This window comes from Rhinolophus hipposideros, assembly GCF_964194185.1.
Source record: "Rhinolophus hipposideros genome assembly, chromosome: 5".
In the NCBI taxonomy this organism is placed as follows: Eukaryota; Metazoa; Chordata; class Mammalia; order Chiroptera; family Rhinolophidae; genus Rhinolophus; species Rhinolophus hipposideros.
In genome coordinates this window covers 89,208,226-89,235,501 of record NC_138051.1, presented here as the reverse complement: position 1 = coordinate 89,235,501, position 27,276 = coordinate 89,208,226, and the positions used below count along the sequence as shown (strand labels likewise).

The window sequence follows — 27,276 nt, the reverse complement described above, 5'->3', positions numbered from 1 at the left end:
TGGGGAGGAGAGTGGACCTGTGTCTCATATTCAGGGTGAAGTCCAGATAGGTGGTGAGACTCAAGAGTATGTGTATGAGAGGCCTGAGGCAGCCTCACCAAGTTCACTGAGCCCAGCACAGCGAAGGCAGAGTAGAAAGGTTTCTGGAAGGCTGAGAGGGGCACACAGAGGTGATGAAAAGCCTCAGGTCACCTCCTGGGGCTCCCAGTGGCCCAGTGCATCATGGAAGCAGCCTTGCTGCCATTGATGGGGGACAACTCAGGTGAGTCCTCCATAGGCTAACTAATGAAGACCAGGATGAGGGTATCTCAGGAGGCCAGCGTGGATAGAGGACAGCCTTGGCAACATGCAAACTCCCTGGATCTTATACAAATTTTTTACCCATAGCTCTCTGCCAGTACCTCATAATATAACTAACTGTATTTGGAGATAGGGCATTGTAAAAGGTGGCTAAGTTAAAAGGAAGCTTTAGCATGGGCCCTAATCCAATCTGACTGACATCCTTAATCAGAGGAGATTAGACACACAAGGAGACTCATAATTGCTCATAATCTATGAGCAATGCACATAGAACATAGAAAAGACCATGTGAGGTCACAGAGAGAAGGCATCCATCTGCAACACACGGAGAGAGGCCTCAGAAGAAACTGCTACACCTTGATCTTGAACTTCCCAGCCTCCAGAACTGATTCTTGTTCAATCACCCAGTCTGTGGTATTTTATTCTGACAGGCCTGGCACACTAATATAGGTGAGAACCGGGGGAAAGGTTGGACCCTGAATTGACTGTGAGTGTTTCCACCACCTTGGCAAACGAGATTGAAATGGAATTTTAGTTGAGTTACAGAAAGATAAAGAATATTCTACTGCTTGCATCTGTGTTTATGTCCTGAGATTGGAATCCACAGTGTTAAGATCACACATTTGATCCAAGGTGTGTAATTCAACAAAAAAGCCTTCGTACAAGAGGCAAAAATATTTTTCTCATTCCTTACCAAGGGCTTAAAACATAACTATTAGAAAATCTTTCTTTTGGATCTTGAAAGTTTTGCCCTCAGGCTTCGTTTCTAAAGATACAAATATTCCCGGGAGGGGTAAAACATGAAGTTGTCAGGTAAAACCTTAGTGGGCTACTACATTATGGCAAAACTCCCCAGGATCCATTTACATTGATTCTCCAAGTATGGTTCTTAGAGTAGCAGCATTTATGTCACCTGAGAATGTGTGAGAACTACAATTCTCAGTCTCACCCCAGGACCAGGGAGTCAGAACTCTGGGGTTGGAGTCCAGCAATGTGTTATAACAAACGCTCTAAGTGATTCTGATGCTCCAAAGTTTGAAAACAACTGGTGTACAGGATGGGTGTCTGGGTAAGAGAGACTGTGAGGGGTGGGGAAGAACAGAACCTCTGAAAAGGGAGGAGGATGGAAACACTTGCTGTTCAAATTCTTGCATGGTTTGGGTACTTTAATCCTATTGTCCTCTCATCAGTAACTGAATTCCCTTTTGCATCATTGTGCCATTAATTCATTTGGCTCCACCCTTCTAAAAAATTTTGGAACTAATACAACCTTTCATTAGAGGCTAGTAAATGTTTTTGACTTCAAGGATAAGTCAGAACATGCTTAAGTTAGTAATTGCTAAAATGGAGATGTGTTATTAAACTAAAGACTAGAGTCTTTAATATCCTAAATACCTTTTCAGAAGATATATATTTCTTAATGTTTGTAAATTATATAAATAAGTTTTAATGCCTTTATCATGCCCACTTATAAAAATAACTTAACCAAATGTTAAGAAGACTATTAACTCCAAATAGTTTCCTCTGATGTATTGTGGGTGTGCAGACTGCTGATTAACTTAATTTGTGAAGTCAGGATAATAAGTTTTTGTGGAAGTGTCTGTTTGTCAAGTTTGTTATGGTGGTGAAAGCCAGCTGATAGTTTAAGATTTAAGATCCAAAAAGTGTTTCATGAATTCAGGTTTCACCAAGGCACGCATTAATATTTAAGAAGGTTCAACCCAAAAGACAGGGCAGAGAAGTACAGATGATTGGCAAAATAATTGAGTCAGCTTGGGCAGAGAGACTAGAGATAGGAGGGAAGATATGGAGCCAGCTTGATTGGTGTGGGTTCTATGGCATAAGGACTGGTGAAGGTAGGTTCTATTACCCACAGCTATGGGTAATGCCAGATCCATAGAATGTGTAGAGATGATCGTGAAAATCCAAGAATGAAAGGGATACCTGCAATTTTGGAGAAAATAATGTTAGTTTTTATTCTCCCAACTGCTGTTTTAGAGGATGCTAAATACGTATCTTTGCAAATGTGCAGTAATTGAGTAAATTCCTTACGGTGTTTTATAATACCCATTTTTTTTCAATAAGCTAACCAAATATTAGTTGCTGCAATATTTAATACTACATCATATGAGTGGTTTGCTAAAATGCATCATGGGTATGTGCAGTGATTTTAAAATATGTCCGCAAATTCTTTGACACTCTTTCCAAAAGGGGAAGCCTCATTTCCCTGGCTTTGAGTGTAGGCTAGACTTAGTGCCTCACGCCTACGTAGTGAATAGAATAAAGCAGAAGTGATGGGGTGCTATTTTGGAGAGAGGTCAGAAAAATCTCATGACTTCTTCCTTTGTCTCTCTCTTTGATCATTTGGTATGAGGGAAGCCTGTGGCCGTATCATGAGAAAAGGCCCACATGTGATCACCTGCATGATAACTGCCGTTTCCCTTTGTCTCACATCTTGAGTAAATTTGAGTGCTGTGCTCAGCAGTCCAAGGATCTGTCTTTCTCAGCTTGTATTTCTTGTTTTTGTAATTTATTTTATTTATTTATTTTTTATTAGAAACTTTCATGCCTAATGGTTTCCTAAGCATAGATTAGATATTTTCTCTGGTAATTACTTTAGTATAGAAACTAATAGGAACTAGTGGCATGTCCTGAAGGCAAGACTACATTTTCTGTTAAATATTCTGTTTCCTCCTGTATAGATTTCACACACGGCACAAATATTTGTGCCTTCCAAATACAAGGTGCAGTGATGTGCTACAGGATGACTAATGCTTGGTATGGTTTCAACTTCCTGATTGCCTGAGTATGGTATTTTCCTCTATTATCACCTTGCTACTTCCCTTCTGGTCACATTATTATGCATATGTTATATGCTTATCACAGACATAAAATCCCAGGGTTGGTAGGAAGCTTAGCATTTACTTGATTTATCATCCATAGCTTGCATCTATTGGTGCTCCAGCTCATACTTAAAATATTCTTAGAATAGATGGATCAGATTGCATTCTGGGAAAATAAATGTATTAAGTTGGATAGTTTTTGACTTGTATCATAGAATGCTGGTGGTAGGGAAGGTAGAGAGTTCGGATATGTGCTGTACTGGGAAAAGAAGAAATGGAAAAAAAAAAACAAGTAGTCCATATATAGGGGACTACATAACTTATCCAAACTACACATTTTTGAGGATGAAAGGGGCACTATTCATAATTATGTCGGGACAATAGTCATAGCTAGGAGTGTCCTTGGGAAACCGGATTAAACCTATAGTAATTTCAGAGAAAGAGCAAGTACAGCTGCTTTCTCTGCAGCTTGTCATAGTCTCTGTCTTTTGCTCCAATACCAAGGAAACCAGAAATCTCAGACCAAGAAATTCCAGAACAATTGACAACTTCCCTACCAATTTAGGGTTATCCGCCTGGAACCATTTCACAGGCAGTGGAAAGTTGTATATGAAGCTAAAAGCTAAATATATGTAGTTACCAGAATGGAGAACCTTGTCAGCTAACGTTGGCCAAGTGTGTAACACATTCAGCGGAAATTTACCGAGTGCCTATTACCTTACTTGTATTTCATTGAATCATGTCCCCATGTGGCTGCTCTTACTGTTTCATCTTACATGAGAGGAAACTCAGGCTCAGAAAGCTAAGTGACTTGACCAAGGTGACAACTGAACTGGGACTTGATTAGGGGCTGCAAGGTGGGTCCTCTTTCTTGTACCGCCACCGACTTGTACGCGTTCCATGTGCCTTGAGATGCTGGGGGACATGCACTGTAGGCCCCTCGATACCCAGTTCCCTCGGCAGGCCTTGAACATCCATCTGCTCGTCACTAAAGTGCTCCAACAGGGAAGGACAGAGAAGAAGCGAAGTGAGCACACGTGAAGGCGGGGCCGACCCAGACAAAAACGCGACCAGAAAAGCGTCGTTCCGCCTTCCCAGAACACTACAGCGGCAGTATCGGCTACCTGTGACCACACTAAAGATGGCGACAGCTTCCTCAGCGCCGCCTGCCCTTTTCCATTATGGCGGCGACCGGACCCGCCTCCCTGGGCGCCGGAGTCATGTGACCCACACAATGGCTGAAAGCCTACTTCTGGCTTCCCGGCAACGTCAAATGAAAGCCATGACCGCCGCCGCCGGTACAGCGGAACGAGCCGCAGTGCCCCTGCTGCTGTGCGCCCTGCTGGCGCCCGGCGGCGCGTACGTGCTCGATGATTCCGATGGGCTGGGCCGGGAGTTCGACGGCGTCGGCGCGGTCAGCGGCGGCGGGGTGAGTGGCCAACAGTGGGATGCGCGGAGCGCCGCGGTCCCGCCCCACAAGCCCCTGCGGCGCAGCCCCGCGTCCGGACGCCCTCCAGTCGGGGCCGGCTCCTGGCTGGCGCTTCTCGTCCCGTGGTCGCTGCGGGCCGACTGCCGGGCTGGGACCGGCGCTTGCTCGTTTAGGATGAACCTATAGAGGCAGTTAGGTTGTAGCAGATGAGGACCCCGAGGTCTACCGTGTAAATGGCAGGTGTAGATCCTGGCAAAGCTGGGGCTCGAGCCCTCACTGTGGGCAACGGGGCCTGGGCGAGGTTTGCCGCCGGGGGCGCTCCAAGGGTCGCTCCAGAAAAGTCAGGAAGCCGGGGAGCATCTTTCTGGCGAGGAGGATGCTCCATTGGGATGCTTTGGCTGTGCTGCGTCGTTTCTAGGGAGATGGGTCTGGGAGTCAGAAGCTCTGGACGGCAGGGTGCGGTTGGGCTCTTTCAGGGGCTAGTGCTGAGCAGGTTTTTGTTTGGCGGAATGACAGGTGCTTCCAGGCCTTAGGGAAGGTAAGGGTCCTGGAATTGTCTGGCACTTTCCCCCCTCTCCCCCGCCCCCCCATGGCAGGCTATATTAGTATCAATAGGATTGTTTCCTGTTGGGAGACTGGGTTGCCCGCGGATGGTCAAGGCCCAAGGGAGAGTGCGTTGCCCACTGGACCAATCAGAGCCTTTGTGCCTCGTTGGTGGCAGTTTTTGTGTGCGAGTAGGGGGAAACATTGGGTCAACAGCCAGGCCCGTGGCTAGTCACCATCAGGGTGCACAGAATCACCTGATGTACTTGTTCTGCTCCCTCCTCACCCCCATTCTGATTAGTTCTGGAGGGGGCCTGAGAATCTGCATTTTAATAAACACACCATTGGATTCTTATGCTGAGTATTGAGAAACCTTTTTCCTGATTCAAGAATCTCTGGAGCCAGGGGATGAATTTTTCCTTTCAAATAAACATTTAATTTTAGAACAGTTTTAGATATGCAGAAAAGATGTCAAGACAACACAAAATTCTTCTAAACCCTGTAGCAGTTTCTCCTGTGAGTAGCATCCTACCATTAGGATGGTACATTTGTCACAACGAATATTGATAATATTTGTGAAAGTCTGTATTTCCCTTCATATTTCCTTAGTTGTTACCTCTTTTCTGTTCTAGGATCCCAATTACATTTAATTGGCATGTCTGTTTAGTACTCTTTTGGCTCTGACAGTGGGATGAGTTGGTGTTATATGGGCGTTCCATAAAATTTAGGTGAAGGGAGACAGGAAGGCTACTAGAACTTTGTGCAGGATTATGTGGGCACAGCTGACCATTTTCTTAGCTCCCTGATCATGCTGTCAGGTGGCCTTCATACGTGGAAGCTTGCTTTACTAGCATGATTGTTCTTGGTGTTTGTTGGGTTTGTTGAGTCAGAGGGACCTTGTATCGTTAAATACAACTCACAACCAGCCTTAAGCGCTTGCTTGCTGGGTGGATGTTTTGTACAGGTCTCAGCCTATTGATAACCAGTGTTGTGGCTGGACTGGTTTTCGTTATGATTGTGGTGCCCTCAGCAATAACAATAACTACCAGGAGACTTGTGTGTGTGGGGGGGAGGTTTATTACTCACAAATTCTGGAAAGTACATACTTGATTGCTCCATATTTCATTGAACACCTGGGCCTACACAGCGAGTTTACAGGTAGAGGAAGAGAGGGGATATGGATCTGGAGGTCTGTTTTTATTGGGGTTGAGGGTGGGGGCCTAGTGTTTTACAGACTCACTACATTGGTGAATTTAAAACTTAAAAGTGGGAACTTAAAGTGCCCAAATGGTCAGTAATTGAAATTAACCAAAGGAGCCTCAGCTCCTCACGGCCCCTAAACCTGGCTCTTTATCTAGTTGTTGACTGACAATGTGATTATTAGAGCTAGCCATCTTTTAAGTGGATGCCTCTTTGAAGTAAATACCTCAGCAATCAAAGCTTATCAGGCACTTGCAAAAAGAAACAAACTATAAGGGCTTACTATACAATCCACCCTTGATACTGAAGCATCAGAGTGGATGATGAGGACATTAACTGCCTGGGTAGCTGACTTTGTAATCTAGGAAGTACACATCTAAGTAGGATGATAGTAGCACTCCTATGATTTATAGGCAGTAGTCTCAAGTCCAGTCTGTAACCATTGTCCCAAGCTTAAAGGGTCCTGCCATGAAACCAGGTCAGTGATCTAGGGGTTCTAAGAATCTGTTCAATGATTTTGGTAATATTGTGAAATATTTTAACATCTTGGGCCATCTGGTATAAGTAGGTTTGAACCTGTCCTGAATTAGTGATTGCTCCATATCTCATCAAACCAGTCTCTTAGTCCTAAGAATAGATCAGTTCATTTTAAGGGTTGTCTCTCATTTCAAGAGGTGTTGATGCAGGTGGGCTCCCAAAGTTAGGCCTACATAACTCATATATTTGCATCAAGTTATTTAATAAGAGGCATTTCTATGGAAACAAAAGAAAAACAATGGTTAATGGTTGGACTATAACTACACTTTGAGTTCTGAGGGTAACCAGTTGAGATTTCTAGACATAAAGTTCAAAGCATCTTCAGATGGAGTGAGGGCCGTCAGTGACAACTGACAGATTTCCTAGTTTGTAATTTGAATGTCTCTGGTGGTCATTCTTACTGGCCTATGAAACAACAGGCACAAAGACTATCCATACGTGGAGCTGTTGTGATTTCTCTGAAGTTTATAAGTATCAAGTTGTCCCACTTTAGCTTGCATGGCTTCAGGAAAAGGGCAGTTTTAGTTCTCATTGATTCTGAGTCAGAAGGATGGGAGAAATATTGGAAACGTTAATTTGAAGAGTTCTAGCCAGATATTGAGGGAAATAAGAAGATTCAGTATCCAGCCCAGTCTGCAGGTAGAAAACCTCAAAGACTAGAATCTTATATCCACAGGGGTGTGCTATAGTTTTTCGTTGAAATAAAATTTTTCTCTGTATAGTGACCCCACTTCTATCAGAAATAAAGTGGGACTAATTTGTTTGCAAAATAAGCCTAGTCTCATTAAACTTGACCTGATTATTTACATAAGTGCAGCAAGAATCATGACTGACCAAAAAGGTTCTTTTAAGTGTGCTTTGCTAGACCTTTTCACAGGAAACTTAGATTGGACTCTTAAAAGTCTCTCAAAGAGAATAGGGATTTCTGGTCAAGATGGTAGAATAGGTAAACACTGTGTTGCCTCCTGTCATGACCACATCAAATTTACAACTAAACTACAGAACAGCCATCATTGAGAATCACCTGAAGTCTGGATGAACCAAAGCCCTACCTCTAAGGAATATAGAAGTCACCTCAAGGTTGGTAGGAGGGGCTGAGACGAGGAACAGACTCGCCTCACACCTGTGTGTGACTGTTAAAAATTGGGAGGGATATCTCAGCTGCAGACCCTGAGGAGTAAGAGCTCCCAGCCCCACACCAGGCTACCCAGCCCAGGGTTCCAGTGCAGGGAAGAGAAGTCCCCACAACTTCTGTCTGTGAAAATCTGTGGAAATTGTGGCTAGGTGAGATGGAGGGTGGCTGGAGTCCCAGGTGATCCTGTTAAAGGGTCCATACATGGAATTACTCTCTGATGGACTCCCTTGCTCTGATCTATAGCACTGAGACAGCAGCTCGAAAGACATCAGGTGCACCCTGTACACACCAGGTACAGGGAGGAGCTAAATTGTTTGACTTCAAGGCAAGGGCTGGAAGGGGCACTTTCTCCCAGATAGAAGTGCTGGTAGAATCCATTGATTCTTTGTTGAGCCCTTCCCCAAGGCACCTCCAAGCCCAGCTTGGGTAGTGGCCATCTGCAGATTGCTTTGTGGCTCATGCCAGGTGGCCCCAGGCAGGACACAGCCTGCAGCTGAACTTGAGCTGGCTGGGTCAGCAGGCCAGGTGACCAGCTTCAGCTGAGCCTGAGCACCACCTGGCCACCTCCAAGAATGACACACCCAAAGGTCACAATGGGCAGGCACCAGAGCCCTGCTAAAGTGAATCCTGCTTGGTAAGGTCAGGGCCAGCACAGCAACTCCTGCAAAGTAGTCATGGCTAGTCCTCACAACTAATCAGCCCTTCCATTGTTGTGTAAACAGCAAAAAGGATCATTCCCTTCCATTGGTGTGTAAACAGCAACCACAGTTCAACTATAATAGGAACACACACACAACCCACACAGGGGACACACCTGGAGCACCTGGCTCAGGTAACCAGAGAGACTGAGACACTGCACACCTACTACATAAGGCCACTCTACTAAGACCAGGGCACAGAGCAGCCCTATCTAATACATAGAAAACACACAGACACACACACGCACACACACGCACACACACTGGGCTAGCCAAAATAGGGAGACAAAGAAACATGTCCCAAATAAAAGAACAGAACAAATCTCCAGAAAAAGAACTAAACAAAACCGAGACAGTAATGTACCAGATGTCGAGTTCAAAACACTAGTTATAAGGATGCTCAATGACCTCAGATCTCAGGGAGAACTTCAACAAAGAGATAGGAAACATAATAAGAACCAGTCAGAAATAATATAAGAACTGAAAGGAAGAATGCATTTGGGTAATCAAGAGTATATTAGATGAAGCAGAGGATTGAATCAGCAATTTAGAAGATTAAAGTAGCAGAAAATACACAATCAGAACAGCAAAAAGAAAAAGGAATCCAAAAAAAAGAGTATGGGTTAAGGGACTTCTGGGACAACATCAAGCATACCAACATTCGCATCATAGGGGTACTAGAAAAAGAAAAGAGAGCAAGGAATTGAAAACCCATTTCAAGAAATAATGACAGAAATCTTACCTGACCTGGCAAAAGAAATAGACATACAAGTTCAGGAAGTGCAGAGAGTCCCAAACAAGATGAACCCAAACAGGCCCACACCAAGACACATCATAATTAAAATACCAAAGGTTAAAGACAAAGAATGTTAAAAGAAGCAAGAGAAAAACAGTTACCTACAAGAGAACTCCCATATGACTATCAGCTGATTTCTCAACAGAAACTTTACAGACCAGAAGCGATTGGCACAAAACATTCAATGTAATGAAAAGGAGGACCAACAACCATGATTACCCAGCAAAACTACCATTTAGAATCGAAGGACAGATAAAGAGCTTCCCAGACAAGAAAAAACTGAAGGAGTTCATCACCACCAATCCAGGATTACAAGGAATGTTAGAGGGACTTCTTTAATACAAATTTTAAAAAATCAAAATTATGAATAATAAAATGGCAAATAGCTATATATCTATCAATAATTAAATATAAATTGGTTAAATGTTCGAATCAAAAGATCGGGTGGCTGAAATGGATAAGAAAACAAGATGCTTACATATGCTGCCTACCAGAGATCAGTTGAGATTGAAAGACACACACAGACTGAAAGAAAAGGGATGGAAAAAGATATTTCATGAAAATGGAAACAAAACCAACAACAATAACAACCAAAAACTGGGATAGCAATACTTATACCAGACAAAATAGACTTTAAAGGCTATAACAAGATACAAGGAACCAGTAATCCCACTATCCAAAGAAACCCCAAATGCTACTTCAAAGGGATGTGTGCATCTATATGTTCATTGCAGCACTGTTTAAAATGGCCAAAGTGTGGCGGCAGCCTGGGTGTCTGTCAATGGATGAATGGATAAAGAGGAGGGGAGACATGTACGTAATGGACTATTGCTCGGCCATGGAAGGTAATGGGTTCTTGCCATCTGTGGTAGTATGGATGGACCTGGAGGGTATTGTGCTGAGTGGAGTATTCAGACAGAAAAAGACAGATGCAGTGTGATTTTGCTTATGTGTGGATCTAAAGAACAAAATAAACAATATACAAACAAACTCATAGATATAGAGAACATTTTTATGATTGCCAGATGGGAGGAGGTTTGGTTGGGGAGGTGATAAAAAAGGGGAAGGGATTAAGGAGTACAAATTGATTGTTACAAAATAGTCATGGGGATGAAGGGTATAGCATGAGGAATATAGTCAATAATACTGTAATAACTATGCATGGTGTTAGATGGGTATTAGATTTATTGGGGTGATAGATGGGAGGGTGTTAGGGGGTCTGGGTGAAAAAGGTAAAGGGATTAAGAAGTACAAACTGGTAGTTACAAAATTGTCATGGGGAATATAGCATAGGGAATATAGTCAATAATATGGCAATAACTGTATAGTGCCAGGTGAGTATGAGACTAGTTAGGGGATCACTTCTTAAATTATTATAAATGTCTAACCACTATGTTGTATACCTGAAATTAATACAAAATAATACTGAACATCAACTGTAAATGAAAAAAATAAAAAGGGGGTGGGGAAAAGGTGATAGGGAATATGAAGTTCAAATTTCCATGTAGAAAACAAATAAGTAATGGGGATGTAATGTACAGCATAGGGCATCTAGTCAATATTGTGATACCATGGTATGGTGTCAGATGTTTTGCTGGACTTATCATGGTGATCACTTCTTTAGGTATATAAATTTTGAAGAACAATGGTGTACACCTGAAACTAATATAATATTGTATGTTAGCTATATTTTAATAAAAATCTTCAAAGCAAAGTCTGCCAAGGTTAGGAAGCCAAGCCAAGGACTTGTCATCAGACCGTCTGCAATTTGTATAGATTTGGGAAAATTCCTCTTTTTTAAATCTCCAAAATATCATGAGGTTCTTGGGCCTGCAGGAAGTGATCTTCCTTACATGACTGCTGGGAACTCAGTAAACAAGGTACTAGGTTAATTTTTCCAAGAGGCTTTATTGGCTTCATAAGGTCAACCGTAGTTCCTTAAATCTGTCTGGTTACATCTGACTCTATGTACATGTATATCTCTCTCAAATATGACAGTTCAGTCAAAGCCTTGGTAATATACCCAATGTTGCCAATTGTGTCCTGTTATAAGGAGGACAAATTCTTATTGAACTTATGCAAATAACTATATTGCCAAGAAAATAATAATACTGTTTCCAAATTCGGGAGGGATCAGGGAAGGAGAAAAATTATTTCATCACTGTTTACAAGTATATACTTTACCCAATTGCTGTAAGTCATAGATAGCTTAAGAAAAATGTTTCCTTAAATCTGGAAAAAACCCAAAACATTGAACCAACAATGTTTCAAATAAAAAGTTATAAAAATTATAATCATCCTCATCAGTTTATTTGGTCCCTGTCATTCTTGTTGACTTTTTGTTAGCAGTTCTATGAATCCTGTTTTACTTTAGTGTTCTGTAAATTCTTACCCAGTTCAGTGGTATGATTTGAAAGTTATCATCACCCTGTATGGAGTCTCCTTGAAGATGAAGCACTTTTGCAGGAACACTGTTGCCAAAGCAGCAGAGTAAAACAATAAATGTCTATAAATGACAAAAAGACTTAAAAGTGATCATGTTAAAAATCTGATGAGAATTCATTATAATGAAGTTGACAAGGAAATTTGATTATTTCTGTGACATACACCATTTTAAGATAACTAGAATCACAAGTGACAGCTTTATACCAGGACATAGTAGATGTCAAGGAATTTCATATAATAGCTGGAACAATTGCGTTAATAACATATATTCATAAAAATATAACTTAAAGAAGATTTAGCATTGCCTCTTATTTGACAAGGTTTCCTGTGTAGTTTAATATATCAAATGAGCCTAGTGAGTTTTGAGGCTCTATTTACAAGGAGAGAAACAGAACAAACCCTTTGAGATGTTCTAGCGCCTCCCTGGAACATCCCAAAGTTAGTTTGAAGCCAAAAGGACTTCATTTAGAATTTGATTTGGGGAATCTGTCAAAAATATCAACAGGATTTAAAACACGTGATTAAACAGGATCATAGGTTACTGTGAAGTACTACTTATCCATATAACAAAAATGACAGTCTTGAATGTAAAAGTTACAATTGTAAAACAAACAAACAAACACCTAGCTCTTTTAATAGGGTAGACTCAGTATTTTAAATTAACCAAAGGCTTGATAAAGACAACCTGAAGAATAGGAAATTATTTTGATAAAACAGAGACGCTTTGTTTCCTATGTAGATTACTTAAAAGGTAAAGAAATACCTTTCACAGTCTTATCAAGAGTAGACCAATAGTCCAAGAAAACTTTGTCCTTTTAGCACATGGAAGAAAATTCTAATTTAAGTTTTAGTTTTATATAAGTACACTATTTATGAACTCTTCTTTTAAAAAATCCTTATAATAAACTTATTTCATTTTTTTAGCCAGCTTGACTACACAGGTAAAATTCTCTTCCTCTGTATATCCTCTGTATTTCTCTTTCCCCAACTTTCTATATCCATTTAGTTTGTCTACTTTAGTACAAAATTACTTGCATTTCCCTAAAAAAAATACATCTCCATACCTCATACTTTTTCTTATCTAAAATACATCATACTTTCCTTACATGGAGATGTTTTCCTTATTATTTCAAGTAATTACATTTATTAATTAGAATTCTTAACTTAGAAACCTTGATTTCCAGTGAAAACTAGGAAGCAAGCAATTGTAAACTGTCTTATACCAGCATTCTGTAAATTGTCAAATTTATGAATGCATTTCATAATTTCTAGAAGCATGTGCCTCTTCTTTTATAGTAGAGTTTTTCAGCGTAGCACAGGATATGTTTCCTAACAGCTCCAAATACCTTTAGTTTCTCCGTAATAAGAAACCAAATGTAGATAAACCTATGTTCGCTAATGAATATTTTAATATTTTATGTTATTTGACAGTGATCTATATATTCAATGAATTTCTATTGTTTAACTTAGCAAAACTCTAAGGTTTCAGGTTACCAAAAAGATTTGGGTAGCTATTTTTAAGTAGACATGCCATAAAACATAATTATTGTTGAAAAATGGTATGCCTTGACAATCAAAGCCCAAGCCAGGCACTTGCATTATAAAATGAAAAACCCAGCTGTCAGGGACTACACCACAGTGGATAACTTGGTCTGTAGCCAGATCACAGATCTGACCTTTTGCTGTGGAAAAAAATTGTGTTTTCCCCTTACCCAACTGATTCTCCTTGATTTTTTACACTTTTATTTCCTGATGTGGCAACCTCCCTCACTCAGGTACTGTCACATATTTCAAGATAACCTGCGGACTAATTGGGCTAGTATGTTTGCTTTTCACTATAATTCTCCTTTTTATTTTTGTGGTTTAAACCTGGAAGAGCTAGTATTTCATAAAATGCGGACCCCTCTGTGCTAATATCTTTACTTGTGATATTAAACTTGTGTTTAAACTTACTGAAAAATGGTTCTGTTTATGAATTTGGTTTAAAATTATTAAAATGAGAAGAATTGTTTTACAACTCAGGGTAGGTGGATTTTATCTGTTCTGATAGTACCCCTGTGCATTATTCATCTTAGAAGCTCAAATGCTGATTGAATGAAAATGGTCACAGCACTGTATTTGCACCCCGCTGTAAACTTCTTTGTGGAGTCTCTGGTACCTAGCACAGTTTGTGGCGGTGTTTGGAATGTTCTCATTTAACCTTCACATCTAAAAAGGAAGTCATTATGTGCAGTAGTTATTAAGAATGTGGATTTAAGAACAGATTGCCAGGGGTCTGTTCTGGACCCTGCTACTCGCCATATAGCCTTGGTAAGGTTAACCTCTGTGTCTGTTTCTTTTCTGGGGACACAGTGACACCTGCCTGGTAGGAGCATTGTGAGGATAGATGTAAAGGACTTAGATTGGCATCTGGTACGTGACTAATTTTAGTTACTATCATCCTATTTCATAGATTAGGGAGGAGGAATTTGACCCAAGGACTTCAAATGAAAAACTCGTTCCAGTTTGGGTTATAATGCCTGCCATTTATTGAGAGCTTACTATGTACCAGCTACGGTGTTAAGGCTTCTTCTGGGCTTGTTGTAAATAGTTCCAGGCCTCCTTCAGGAGTGTGATTAGTACCTTGGTAATTTGTTATTGCTTGATGGTGCATTTCAACATGTGGCTACACTGCTCCTAATTGACTATTGCCATCGACTAATCCTTTTGCATCGGGTGTGACCTTAGGCTTGTGATAGCATAATGATGTGGTGGGTTTGTTTAGAGTTGGCACTTTCGGTGTTAAGGACAGGAGTGCAGAAAGGGCAAAATGATCCTCCCAAACAGCAAAACACACCGTTCTAGCGGCATAATGCAGGGCAGGAAGCATGTTTATTGGGTCGAGGATGGGTTGGTATACATAGATAGCATTCATTCACTTAAAGATTACTTTAAAAAATTACAGTGCCTAAAAATCCAAACAAGGACAATTCAGAGGTGAAAGTCAGAAAACCTGAAAAAGCCCACTGTCTTCATTAAAATTTTGAATACAAGAAGCGTAGACCAGGAAAACAGTTTATGGCCTAACGCACTAGTTCTGTGAACAACACATAGAGTATATCTCCACCAAGTGAAACTTAATCACCTTATTACAATTTAGAGAGGAAAGGCAGCTTTTCCTATCATAAGGCATGTATCATCAATACCATGAAGCTAGTCTGTCAGTTGTAATAGCTTCTATAAAATACCACAGTGAAATTGCAATGAGCTGAGAAAATGGGCTACTTTAGTTTTTGAGCATCAGCTAGTCTGTAAGCAATTTGAGAACAGTGACTGTATTATTGAAAACAATTTGTATATACAATGCCTGTCAGTTATTGAGAGCCTACTATGTGCCAGCTACTATGTGCCGAGTCCTTTGCACCCATCTTATTTTAGTATTAGAACAGCTAAATGAGTAAGAGAACCCACTTTACCATAGTTTGCCCTTGATCCCATAGCTTGTAAATAATGGAATCAGCATGCAAGCCCCATCTGACTCAAAGCTTCCTAGATTATGTTGCCTGTACCAGAGCAGCGAATGATAACATAAAAGATAGTACATACATGTTTATGGAATAAGAGAATAAATAGGGATATGAGCTTAAATAAGACATAATCCCTGTCGTCAGGTAACTTAGAAGTGACACAGAAGAGTAAAGCAGTGATTAGGGCTCAGGGTTAAAAGAGGTGTGGTAGAGATGCAGAGCTGGTGCCAAGGGAGAGCACAGGAGAGGAACCTAAATGAAACCAGTGGGCAGGAGCAGAAGGCATCCTTTCATGAAGAGGTAGAGCTTGAGCCAAAAGCTGAAGGATAAATTGAAATTGGCTAAAAGAAGATGTGGAATGCATTCCAGAAAGAAGAAAGAAAAAGCCGTGTGATGTATCTAGATAGAAGGTGTGAAACTGATAAGGGGTAAAATATCAGAATTAGGATCCAAACAACTAAAGGATCTGGGTATAAAACAGAGCAATTTGAACATTATCCTGAAAGCTCTTGGGGGAGGGGAAGTCTTGGTAGGTTTAAAGAGAGTCGTTTCATGATTAGATTTGTGTTTTGGGGAAGATTAATCTGGGAAGCAGTGTGGAGGCAGATGGCAGAGCCCGAGGCTCTGCAGGCTCTGCTAATAACTGAGGAGGGCCTAGATGAAGGCAGTGGGATTGAAGAGGAGGAGATGGACTTTTTGAGATATTAAGGATGTCTTGGAGACTGAAGAGGGATAGGAAATTTGGTGGAAGCGGGACCCTAAGTTTATGGTTTAGGCAGATTGTTGTTCTTTACTAAGATAGCAAATGCAGGAGAAGGAGTAGATTCAAGAAAAAGTGCATGTTTGGTTGGGGATGTGTTGAGCTTGACGTGGCTAGAGAGTGTACTGCTCCATGAGTCCGTGACTCAGTGGCAAAGGTCCTGGGTGTGAGGGAAATAGATATGGGCATGCCCGAAATGTCAGAGGTAGTATATATGAGAGTACAAAACAAAATGTTGAGCTCCATAGAAGTCAAGTGTCTTGCCCTTGTCATACACCTGGCAAGGTGTCAGTGGCTCGGAACCTAGGGCTTATCTGGCTGCTAAGCCTAATGATATGCCAGTGTTTCATGATAAAACCTATCTCCTTTCTTCCCTTTGTTTATATTGCTCCCCAAAGCATATGTTATTGCTCAATTACTGGTTTTGTGACTTCCTTGTTCCAGTAGTTATCAGCCATGGTTTAGGTGTGATCAGGTGTTGGTCCCTGCATCTCTCACCTCTGTCTTTCCATGCATCCTGATGCCAGTCTGGTGTGAGGTTTCCTTAGTACAGTTTGGCCTGGGGATCACTGCATGGTCATTCTTAACAGCAACAGATAGCATGTATAAATCTCGAATAAAGAAGAGGAGACGAGTATTTCCTTTTGTCATTGCTGCTTGTAATAAATATTTTCCTGCAAGAGGTTGAGGGGAAAATTACTTGTGATTCATGTTTTCCATCCTGGCCCCCAGATATGGTATTTGACAAATGGTCTTAAGAGAGAGAACTAGTTTCATTTCGTATAATAGCTACCCTCTGAGTCAAGGTCCTCAAGATAAATTTGTAATCATGAGGTTCATCAGTAGGTTTAGCAAGCTTACCTCCCAGCCAACCCTCATCTCAGTAGAAGAGAAACTTGTTTGTTGCTTGGAACCTGTGTTTTAGCTGTTGGACAAAATAATAGACCTATTTGCCCAATGATGGGCAAAACAGATATAGGCAAATAACCTGAGACTTTCCACAGCTCAGCTTTGCCTAAAAGCTGGCTAAATATGGGTGTGCTACGTGGAATACATAAAACACCAAGAAAAAGTATTCATGATTGGATTTGTTTTATTCATGCTTTTGAAAACTTTTTTTTAGGCAACTTCCCGACTTCTAGTGAATTACCCAGAGCCCTATCGTTCTCAAATATTGGATTATCTCTTTAAGGTAATGGAAAAATAGCTATTTAATAGTATCTGTGATAGTTTAAAAACTATGATGAATACCACCCAGAGAATTTATCACCTTCAAAATTCTAGGTTTTTCTGTTTTTAATGGCAATTTACTTTTGGGATAAGTTGCTATTTAGTTGAAGTTTTGCTTTGGATTTCTCATCTGTAAAATCAAAGGCAGCAATTAGTAATTGTCTTGAAGTGTATTGTCCTTCATACAATGAATCACAGTGTTAATACTGTTACTTCTTTCTCCAGCCAAACTTCGGTGCTTCTTTGCATATTCTAAAAGTCGAAATAGGTGGTGATGGGCAGACAACAGGTAGGAGTATTTGGGAAATGGACTTTCCCCCTCCCCACCCCCAACATTTGAATCTATGCCTAAACTTATGGACTGTGATTTTGGAATATAAATGATGCCAACATTTTTGATATTGATTATTGCTTAGTAAATTGTTCCTTTTTCACTCTAATTATTTTTAAAAATTGGTATAAAGATATGCATTTTCCCATTAAAAACAGCATTTGGACTTCAGATTGTATATTTAGTTGAAATAATCAGTAGTAAGCAAATCTATAGTTTTCTAAAACCTATATTCACTAGAGAGAACCTGGGTATAGTTTGAAATTGTACTGAAAAGTTAAAAAAACAAAGTTTTTAATATTGTATAAAACGTGTAAAGGGTTATTAGCTTTAAATAAAATAGGTGGTAAAAATATAAGTAATCAGTATTTCAGATACATAGCTCTATTTTTTCTTTTAAACAAAATTATTTTTAATCACTAAATCTTCAGTCTTCGTTGCCACCATTTTGATTGGTTTTGTATAGTGCATGTAGTCAATTAAGTCTTTAGGCCTCTGGTTTCCAAGAAAAAAAAAGGAATTTAATTATCTCAGTGGTTATATAGAGTTTACTATTTATGGGTCAGATTCCATTATAGGGAACTCTAAAGTATTGTTTTTACTCTTGTGTTCCTGTTAGTGATTTGGAAGTAATTTTTGTTAAACAGATATATCTGTGAGGTGGTGGTAGTGTTTATGTTGAAAGAAAAAAATGCAAATTAAAGTAAAAGGAAACCCCTTGTGAGAGGACCTGTGTTATATTGTCAGATCCTTTCATGTATAATTGATAATGACCGGCCAGTTTCATGTGCTGAAGCTAAATGAGGGGGAGACATACAGACACAGGTAATTCTTGTGAATTCTGATGTTTACCTTTAAGAACTAGGCAAGGGCCACTCTCCTTGTGAGGCCTTCTTATCAAGGGCAGGGGTTTGTGAGGCCTGGTAACACCTGAAGGCCAGTGTCAGCTACCTACCTTGACACACTGTAAAGGCTAGTATAGAATTTTTCTTATAATGTGGATGTGTACTCATTCCTTTTTCCTCAAACCTCTGTGGTCTTGGTATAAAAGGCACAGTATAGGTTCAAGGAATGGAGTATGAGAATTGGGGCCCAGGCGCCCAGGGATTCACAGCTGGGATTGAGAAGCTGGAAGTTGAGGCCATGTGAATTTAAAGTTGAATGTGGAGATTTGAAAACCCCAGAGACTGAAAGCCCAGCAGAATGTAGTCCTAGGAGTTTTCTAGTATATGAGGTGATACCACCTCTCTTAACACTGCTTATAACAGAAAGGTGTGGTTTTATTATTGAAGATGTTTGCACTGCTTAGGATAATGAAAAAAGATGAAATAATGGGTTTTAATCATCCATCCTCAAGTTATGAAAGATGTTCTTATTTGCCCAACTTCAGGATTGGACCTGGAATACGACTTTTGTGAAACATGTGTATGTGTGCCAGGGAGAGTGGCCCTAAAAAGCACCGTTAATGGGTAGTTTCCTCTCTTCTGCTCTCTCACATTCAGATGGCACTGAGCCGTCCCACATGCACTATGCATTAGATGAGAATTATTTCCGAGGATATGAGTGGTGGTTGATGAAGGAAGCCAAGAAGCGGAACCCTAATATTACTCTCATGGGTAAGATGTGAAGTCTGCCATGCTTTTGCAGTCTGTTTTGCTTTAATTTTTTAAATTCTGAATCATGTATGTGGAGTCTCTATTAATACTGACTAACTAATAATGCTGTTACTATTACCAGTATGCAACTAGCAGCAAGACACATGCCAGGCACGGTCCTCTCTGCCCTTATGTAGTACGTCTGATCTTTATTACACTTCCCATTTTACAGAAGAAGCAGTAGAGGCTCAGAGAGGCTATGCCACTGACTGAAGTTCAAATAATTAGTGAATGGCAAAATCAGACTATTCCATTCTGGTGGGTTTTTTTATTTCCCCCCTTTTTCTTGATGCTAAACTGCTTTGCTCAACATTTCCCATCAAAATCTGTCAAAGGGCAATGCTATTTATAAAATGGTATATTGCATGCAATAGTATATTCCAGCTATTTCAAAGTTGTATATTACATGTGGCAGCAGACCCCATTTCTAGACGCGGTACATACAAAGGTTCTTTGTTTTGAAACCCACCCCTGTGATGGTCATTGTTCCAGGCACTGGCGATACTGACCAATCCAACCCTCAATAACTGCCCTTGGGCAGCTTAGGTTCTAGTGGCAGGATCATTGGATGATTTGTCAGATGGGGCTGTATTCATTTCAGTTCTTCTGTAACAAAGTACAGACTTGTAAAGTATTTCAAACATACACAGTGGTGGCCTATTTCATAATTTGAAATGAATTTGATTTTTTGAAATAGGTTTGCACATTCAAATTTCAGTGAGATTAATGAGCTCTATTTTATAGACTTGATTTCAAGTGATTTTAAAAATCACTTTCAACCGTCGAATTAGAGGACAAGCATGTTTTTCTAAATTAAAAAAAAAAAAAAAGAGGAATGTTCTTTGTAAATGGACTTTTGTAAGAGATTCCAGAAATGTTTTGGGCAGTGAAAAGCATCATTGACTTCAGTGTGCAATTGCCTATTGGGTGGCTTTCCAGGTCAGTTCTCATTTAAATGTAGAAAATTTGGCATGCTGAACCATGTCCTAACAAAGACTTACACATGGTGGGCCTTCAGAATGTATTTGGCATTTCATTGTTTTAAAATGCTCCATTATTTCAATGTCACATTTCTTGTGTAGGCACACTTAGTCTTTCCTCTTGATTTAAGAAAAGTAAGCATGTTGTCATTTTGATTTTGCTATTTTCAGTGGTGAACTAGACTGATAATATGTAAACAGTTAAGGAACTTAACTGTTGAGCTTATTTTAGTGCATTAGTAACAGAATTAGGATTTATAATTGTAATTAGTGCTTCTCTACTCATTTTTTACTTAAAAATAATAATTAGGGTATTGGAAGAATGTGGATTATTTAATCTATATCATTTAGCAAATGTATCTTTCCCTTATTGAGTCATTGGCATTTAAGTTGCTGCAAGGACAAAGTAGTTTTGCTAAATTTGATTACCTAATTTATATTTTAAGTGGCCTTAGTAGTGAATGAGGAGTTTGTTTTATGCTTACCTCATAGGAGTAATTCAGCATAAGCTTTCAGAACTTTTTCATTTGACCTCAGAAAACAGAAATTGGATATTGAACACCTTATAGCAGGTGATGGGATGTTAAGTTAAATTGTATGTTATTTCTTTCTATTGGTAAGTATCTTTGAGAGAGGTGTTTGTTGTTTGTTTTTATTTCTTTTTCTTGAGAGAGCATTTGGAATTATTGACTCTAACTCTAGGGATCAATAAGGAATTCTAACATCTGTAACTGGAAGGCATTTTGAGAATTTGTGCGTGTCATGTCATCTGTCCTTTAGTCAGATCTGTGTTGGCTTTTTGTTGTGCCTGTGTTCGTTTTGGTTTCTTTTGCTTTGTTTCTAATAGTGTCGCACTGTTATAACCACTCTACTTTTGTGTCCTCCTTTCTCTCTGCAGGGTTGCCATGGTCATTCCCTGGATGGCTGGGAAATGGTTTCAACTGGCCTTATGAAAACCTTCAGCTGACTGCCTACTACGTCATAACCTGGATTGTGGGTGCCAAACATTATCACGATTTGGACATTGATTATATTGGGGTTAGTAATGGAATTTAAATATGCTTCACTTTGGGAAGTTTACCTGTACTTTTTAAAAGTAGTTTGTTTTGTAGCACTTGGTTGACTAACCATTTTGTGTTGTGATACTAATTTGTTCTATTGGTGTCTGATAATAACATTAACTGTAATACATGGGACCTTGTATCCTCCTCTTTGCCCATTCTCATCCTTCCCACTTTTGAAAAACTGTATTGTATTACCCTCTGAACTATTTTTTTTTTTAAATGTTTGTTTCTGGTACCACCCCAACTCAAATTCTCCTTCTTCAAAGCTTTTCCTAGTTTTTCTAGTTCTTACAATACTATGTTTACTAGACAGTTTAATGATTAATCCTATTTTGCTGTCTGAGTCTTCTATTCTAAACTAGGGTGGCAGACTTTTCCTTAAAGGATCAGAGAGTAAATGTTTTAGGCTTTGTAGGTGAAAAGGTGTTATTTAGGATCTTATGGAGAAACTTATATAACCATTTAAGTTGTAACCCTTTAAAACTGTAAAAACCATTTTTAGCTCTCAGGCTATAAAAATACAAGTGGTATGCCAGATTTGGCAGGCTGGCTGAAATCTGCATAACCTTGTCCTAAAATGTTATTTAATGATTTAAAAATGTAAATTATGATATTTTTGTCCTTCTAGCAGGTAACTGGTCTGTTGGCAGGTTGGGGGCATGCTTCAGATTGCACTGTACCCTCAGAGCCTCACACACACATATAATGGGTCTCCATGTACGTTTGTTTATTAAATCTGCCATCTGTCAAAACTGATCTTAAAAGTTTTCATGCAATCAGCAAGGCAATTACTGAGCTCCTACTGTGTTGCAGGTACTGTAACTATTATGTTCTAGGGATACGAGGATGAGTAAGCTCTTGAGGAGTTCAGTGAGAGAAGTAGACCTGGGAACAGGTAAACGGCAGTGTCATGGGATGACATAGGACCTGAGGATGAGCCAAGGGCTGGAAGCCAGAAGCAAGAGTACCCTTGTTGTTACTATCTTTCTCTCTAAATTATGACTGAAAATGTTTGTATTTGAGAAATTTCTTACATTAAGGCATTTTTAACCCATAGTGAGAGTCAATGTAGGTGTGGGTCAGATAGCATTCTATTATGGTAGTCACACTTAGAAGCTGTTTCTGGTCAATAATGGCCGATTCACATCTTGTTTAGACTCTTGATAATCCCACGCTAAGGTGAGGAGCTTCTTTAATAAGAATTCTTCCCTGTATCGCTGAAGTAAAAAGAGTTACAGGGCCTGGACTCCAGGCCCTTCTCTGTCATTCACCGTTTTCTCAGCAGCAAAATGAAAATCATGCACATTCCTTTTCAACTCTAAATCCGCATGCTTCATGTTTCAACCTAAGAGGTTTGTGTGTGTTCCTTTTATCCTCATTAAGGTTTTGCTTTTGCGCTGTAGCACATCTTTCTGATTCTCTCTGTGTTAAAAAAGTCACTTCTGTACGGTGTACACATGAACACCCGGTTTCTGGGGTGTCTGAATTATTACCGCAACCCCACGTCTGTCGGGTCTCCAGCGCCTCCTGTAGTTCCCGGAACACATTGCATTGTCAGTATTTGTTGACTGAATGAATATTCGGTTTTTAGAAATCTCTTCACTAAATGATTCTTTGAAAACACCCACCCAATATTTTAATACTTTTAAAAATAGTATTTTAATTTTAAAAAGTTATGTTGTCTTACAAAGATCTTTAAATTCTATAACCAGGACATTCCATAAAGTAAGAAAAAATGGCTTTCCAGGTGATAGGAAAGACCATGAGAAAAGTGGTGTCTTCACGATGATGTCTACTTTCTGACTCTTAAAAACTTTGAATTCAAACTTTTTGACTTTTTGTTTTGCAGATTTGGAATGAGAGGTCATTTAACATCGATTATATCAAGGTATGTACAACTTTAAAATCTCTTTAAGTTACTAGTGAATAATTCTTTTATGGTTCCATGGAAATTAGTAGTAGGAACTGTATTTTTTTTTACAGCAGTTATTTGTTTTGCTAGTTGTGACATAAAATTCAAGCAAAATCTTAATATTTATATTCCCCATGAAAGCATATGTAATTCGTTGTAAGCCCCAAATTGCCTGTCTGAAGAGTTGTGTTGAATTTTCCTATTTTAAAATTAATTATTTGTGGAATTACAATAATTATTATAAAAGCAGTTGCATCATTTTAGACTTTTAGGCCCTAAAGAAATATAGTTTTCTTCTTTCATTATCTTACATCAAAATATCTGGTACATTGTCTCATTCTTATTTTCTTTGGAATGCCTATTATATTGGAATATTACATTTTTCTATTTGTGATTAGAAATAGGTAGCAACTAACATTTGCAAAGCATATGACTTTGAGCCATTTTCCTAAACATTTATCTCCATTTAACACTTCCTACCTCCCTTATGAGGTAACTACTATTATTGCTATTTTTTAGGAAAGGGAAAACTGAGAATGATAACCCCTTCTGTCGTTTGAAAACAAGGGCATTTTAATTTTCTGGTGGAGATATTCTCTAGTTTACTTTTCAGTTCCGTTTGTCTTGTTTTGTGTGTCATTTGTCTAAGGAATATAATTTTGTGGTTATATTTTGTTTCAGTTGTTAAAACATTTTCTTTAAATCGAATGTCTTCTGTTCTAAGCACTAAATTTCTTTTATTTTCTCATTTAGTTAATCAGCAAGTATTAACTCAACACCTAATTTGTGAGGCATTGTGCACATACTTGGAATACAACGATACAAAATACTGTTTCTGCCCAAAAGGAGTTCACATTTGGGTGCTACAGAGTCCCATGCAGCCATCTAAAAGATCAGGCATAATTCCTCTAGCAGAGTGATGCACATAAAGGGTTGACAGGAGGTAACAGAGAGGAGGTGAGATTTCTGCTTGGGTGGACTAGGGAAGTCTGTTGGAGCGGGTGACATGTACTTGGAATCTTTAAGGTAGGATGTATTAATAGGAGCTCCCCAAGTTGCTCAGGCAGGAGCATGACACTGCAAATAAGTGAAGACTGAGAGGAGAAGGGATTTGGGGGAAGGGCAAATGGTGAAGGATGGATTAGAGAAGGGGGGAACTGAGGGGGCACTGAGCCATTAGTAGGCCACCATGTTCACTGGAGTAATGGCACATTTGAACTAATCCTTGGTTGTGGGATTTGATAGGATTGAAGCCAGAGCCAGGTAACTCGAGGTCACCTTCAGGCTGCAGGTACTGTAGTGGTGTGGGGGTGGGGTAGTTGTGGGAGGTGGGGCAGTGGAGCTAGTGTAAGATGGAAGCACAAGGTTGTTGGTGGGATGTCGTGTCTGCTGTGAGCATAAGTCTGATGAGAGCAGCAAGAGCACAGAGCAGAAGCCAACTTGTGCATACGACTGTATAACCCTAGAGCTAGGTACGGTGCCACGGCAAGGGCATACTAGTGGAAAGTGATGAACTTTTTATTTACCCAAATTTGCCATTTCATAGCCAACTTTTTTCTTCTTCTTGTGTTGCTCTAGTTGTATTCATTTCATTTGAAGGTAGCATTAAAAGCATTAGAATCTGCTTTCCTTTTTTCTAAAACTAATGATCTGCAACTAAGGAGGTTTTATTTTTTTAAACTCTTAAGAGTCTGTTCTGATTCCATCGTGTTCTAATTCACCATACCTGCTTTGAAAGGCTAATTGCTATTTTAAACAGTTCAGATTTCATTTTCTTTTCTTTCAAACTTTAGTTTACTTGCAGTAAAATATCTCAGACATAAAAACTTTTAGTTTGTAACTGCTATTTTGTAGCAAGATTTTATTGGACTCTGTGTCCCGTGTGTTAACATGTCTATTGAAAGAGTTCAATAATGGCAGATGAATGTAGGTATTTAGGTTCGATAAGCTTAATGAATGTATATTCCATATAGTGTAGTAAGATGGCCCCTAGTAATAATAAGGATTTGTTTTTAAGAGTAGAAATCAATATAATACAATAAGCAATTTATATAAAGAAGGCAGGGCTATTGTTTCTTTTATTTTTTGTTATTTACATTGTATTTATGATTTATTCTGGTTTTCAGTGATGTGGTTTTTAAATTGTGTCTGGAAAATCCCATATGTAGGATCTGAGGGTGGTGGATAGAACTAGATATGTGAGTCTCTGGACCCTCATTGGGTTCAAGCCGAATAGCTTCCCTTTCCTTTATCTTATAAATAGATAACTTTTGTTTTTAGGGGGAAAGGATGGGTTCTACAATGAAAACAACATTGGAAATATATTAGGTAAAATTTTGCTTAAAAAAATTCTATTCATGCTGACTTTGGGATGAAAACTTATTTAAAAATACAACTTATAGACTTGTATATTTTGGAGTGTTATTTGTATATACTGTATACAAATGTGAGCAGTTTTGGAGGTGATGGTCTAGGAATAGCACTAGAGAAACTATATATATCCATAATGATAAATGCAAACTTGACTAAGTTGCTCTCCCTCCTCTCTGTAAGAATAAGAAAGAATTTCAGGGTGATGAAACTCAAGGTTGGTCTTGTAATAGAGGGATAGGGAGTCTCAATCCTACTGAATCTTGAGCGTTGCTCTCTATTTACCATAAGGACCTGGTCAGACTGCTTCCAGGGTACCCTAAGAAACTTGTTTGAAAGATCAACTTGGATTGTTACTCTAATTCTCACCTTGTTTTTTTTTAAACACTATAGTTCATCAGTTCTAAGAAATCATCCATTTAAAGTACAACATAGAATTGACTCGAGCTTCATTATTTGCTTCCTAAAAGAGCACATTAATTGATTGGAAAATTCCCTAGTTCAGAAAAATTAGAATGTGAAACGAGAGGTTGTGAAATTCTTTGTTATTTTCTGATCTTAATTAACCCAACTGATATTTATTGAGCACCTGCTACCCACTATGAACAGGACTGTTCCAAGTGGCACAATAGTGGGGCTCATTCGTACCCATTCATCAAGAACTACTTCTGTCGGGCTGGCCCGGTGGCTCAGGAGGTTAGAGTTCCATGCTCCTAACACTGAAGGCTGCCAGTTAGATTCCCACATGGGCTCTCAACCACAAGTCCCGCAAGGGATGGTGGGCTGTGCCCTCTGCAACTAGAAACGGCAACTAGACCTGGAGCTGAGCTGCGCCCTCCACAACTAAGATTGAAAGGACAACAACTTGACTTGGAAAAAAAAAAAAAGGCCTGGAAATACACACTGTTCCCCAATAAAGTCCTGTTCCCCTTCCCCAATTAAAAAAAAAAAAAGAACTACTTCTGTTTTGAAATCTGGTCCTTCTGCTCCCTGGTTAAATGAAGTCTCCTCTTCTCTGCTCTTATTTTACATATGGGCAATCTATACATTTTGTCGTGTACTTATTTTCTGGTACACCTTGTTAGTTTTTGTGTCTTGGTGAGTGTGTTTATTGCCTAAGAATGAGGACCCCATCTTGTGTTTCTTTTAGGGACTCCTGGTGCCCAAGTACGTACTGAATGCCAGTGTTGATTTATTTTGTGTTAGAATTTAGCTTGTTGCTTTTCATTTTCCTGGGTAGATAGTCCTATAGGTAGGTTTTATTTCCTGTCCTGTCTATACCTGTGAAAGACTTGAGGGTAACGATGAGATATTTCGTATTTCTATTTCTAGTATGATACAAAATATTAAGAACTACGATAGTTTCAGTAATGGCAGAATATTTGAAGACATTGTAAAATTATCAAAATAAAATTATAGATTAGCATTTTACCAAATGATGTTTAGTATGGTCCCGATTTTATTATTCTGTCTACATAAGAAAATTCCTGAAAGAATGCATACCAAAATAATAGTGGTCATTTCTGTGTAGTACTATTATGA

General features: G+C 39.3%; 1 protein-coding gene across 2 annotated transcripts in view; it reads left to right on the top strand.

Moving 5' to 3' along the window:
- Positions 1–4,356: 4,356 nt before the first annotated feature.
- Positions 4,357–27,276, top strand: part of GALC (galactosylceramidase) — a 49,324-nt gene continuing 26,404 nt past the window's right edge. The window contains exons 1-6 of one of the 2 annotated variants that reach the window (XM_081048448.1): positions 4,357–4,572; positions 17,316–17,384; positions 17,648–17,711; positions 19,256–19,369; positions 21,287–21,426; positions 23,302–23,340. In XM_081048448.1, coding sequence (XP_080904574.1) covers positions 4,378–4,572; positions 17,316–17,384; positions 17,648–17,711; positions 19,256–19,369; positions 21,287–21,426; positions 23,302–23,340 — 621 coding nt within the window. In that variant the 5' untranslated portion in view covers positions 4,357–4,377. Of the gene's footprint in view, positions 4,573–7,925; positions 7,933–17,315; positions 17,385–17,647; positions 17,712–19,255; positions 19,370–21,286; positions 21,427–23,301; positions 23,341–27,276 lie in introns of those variants that run through there. The other variant, XM_081048449.1, reaches the window with a different exon arrangement.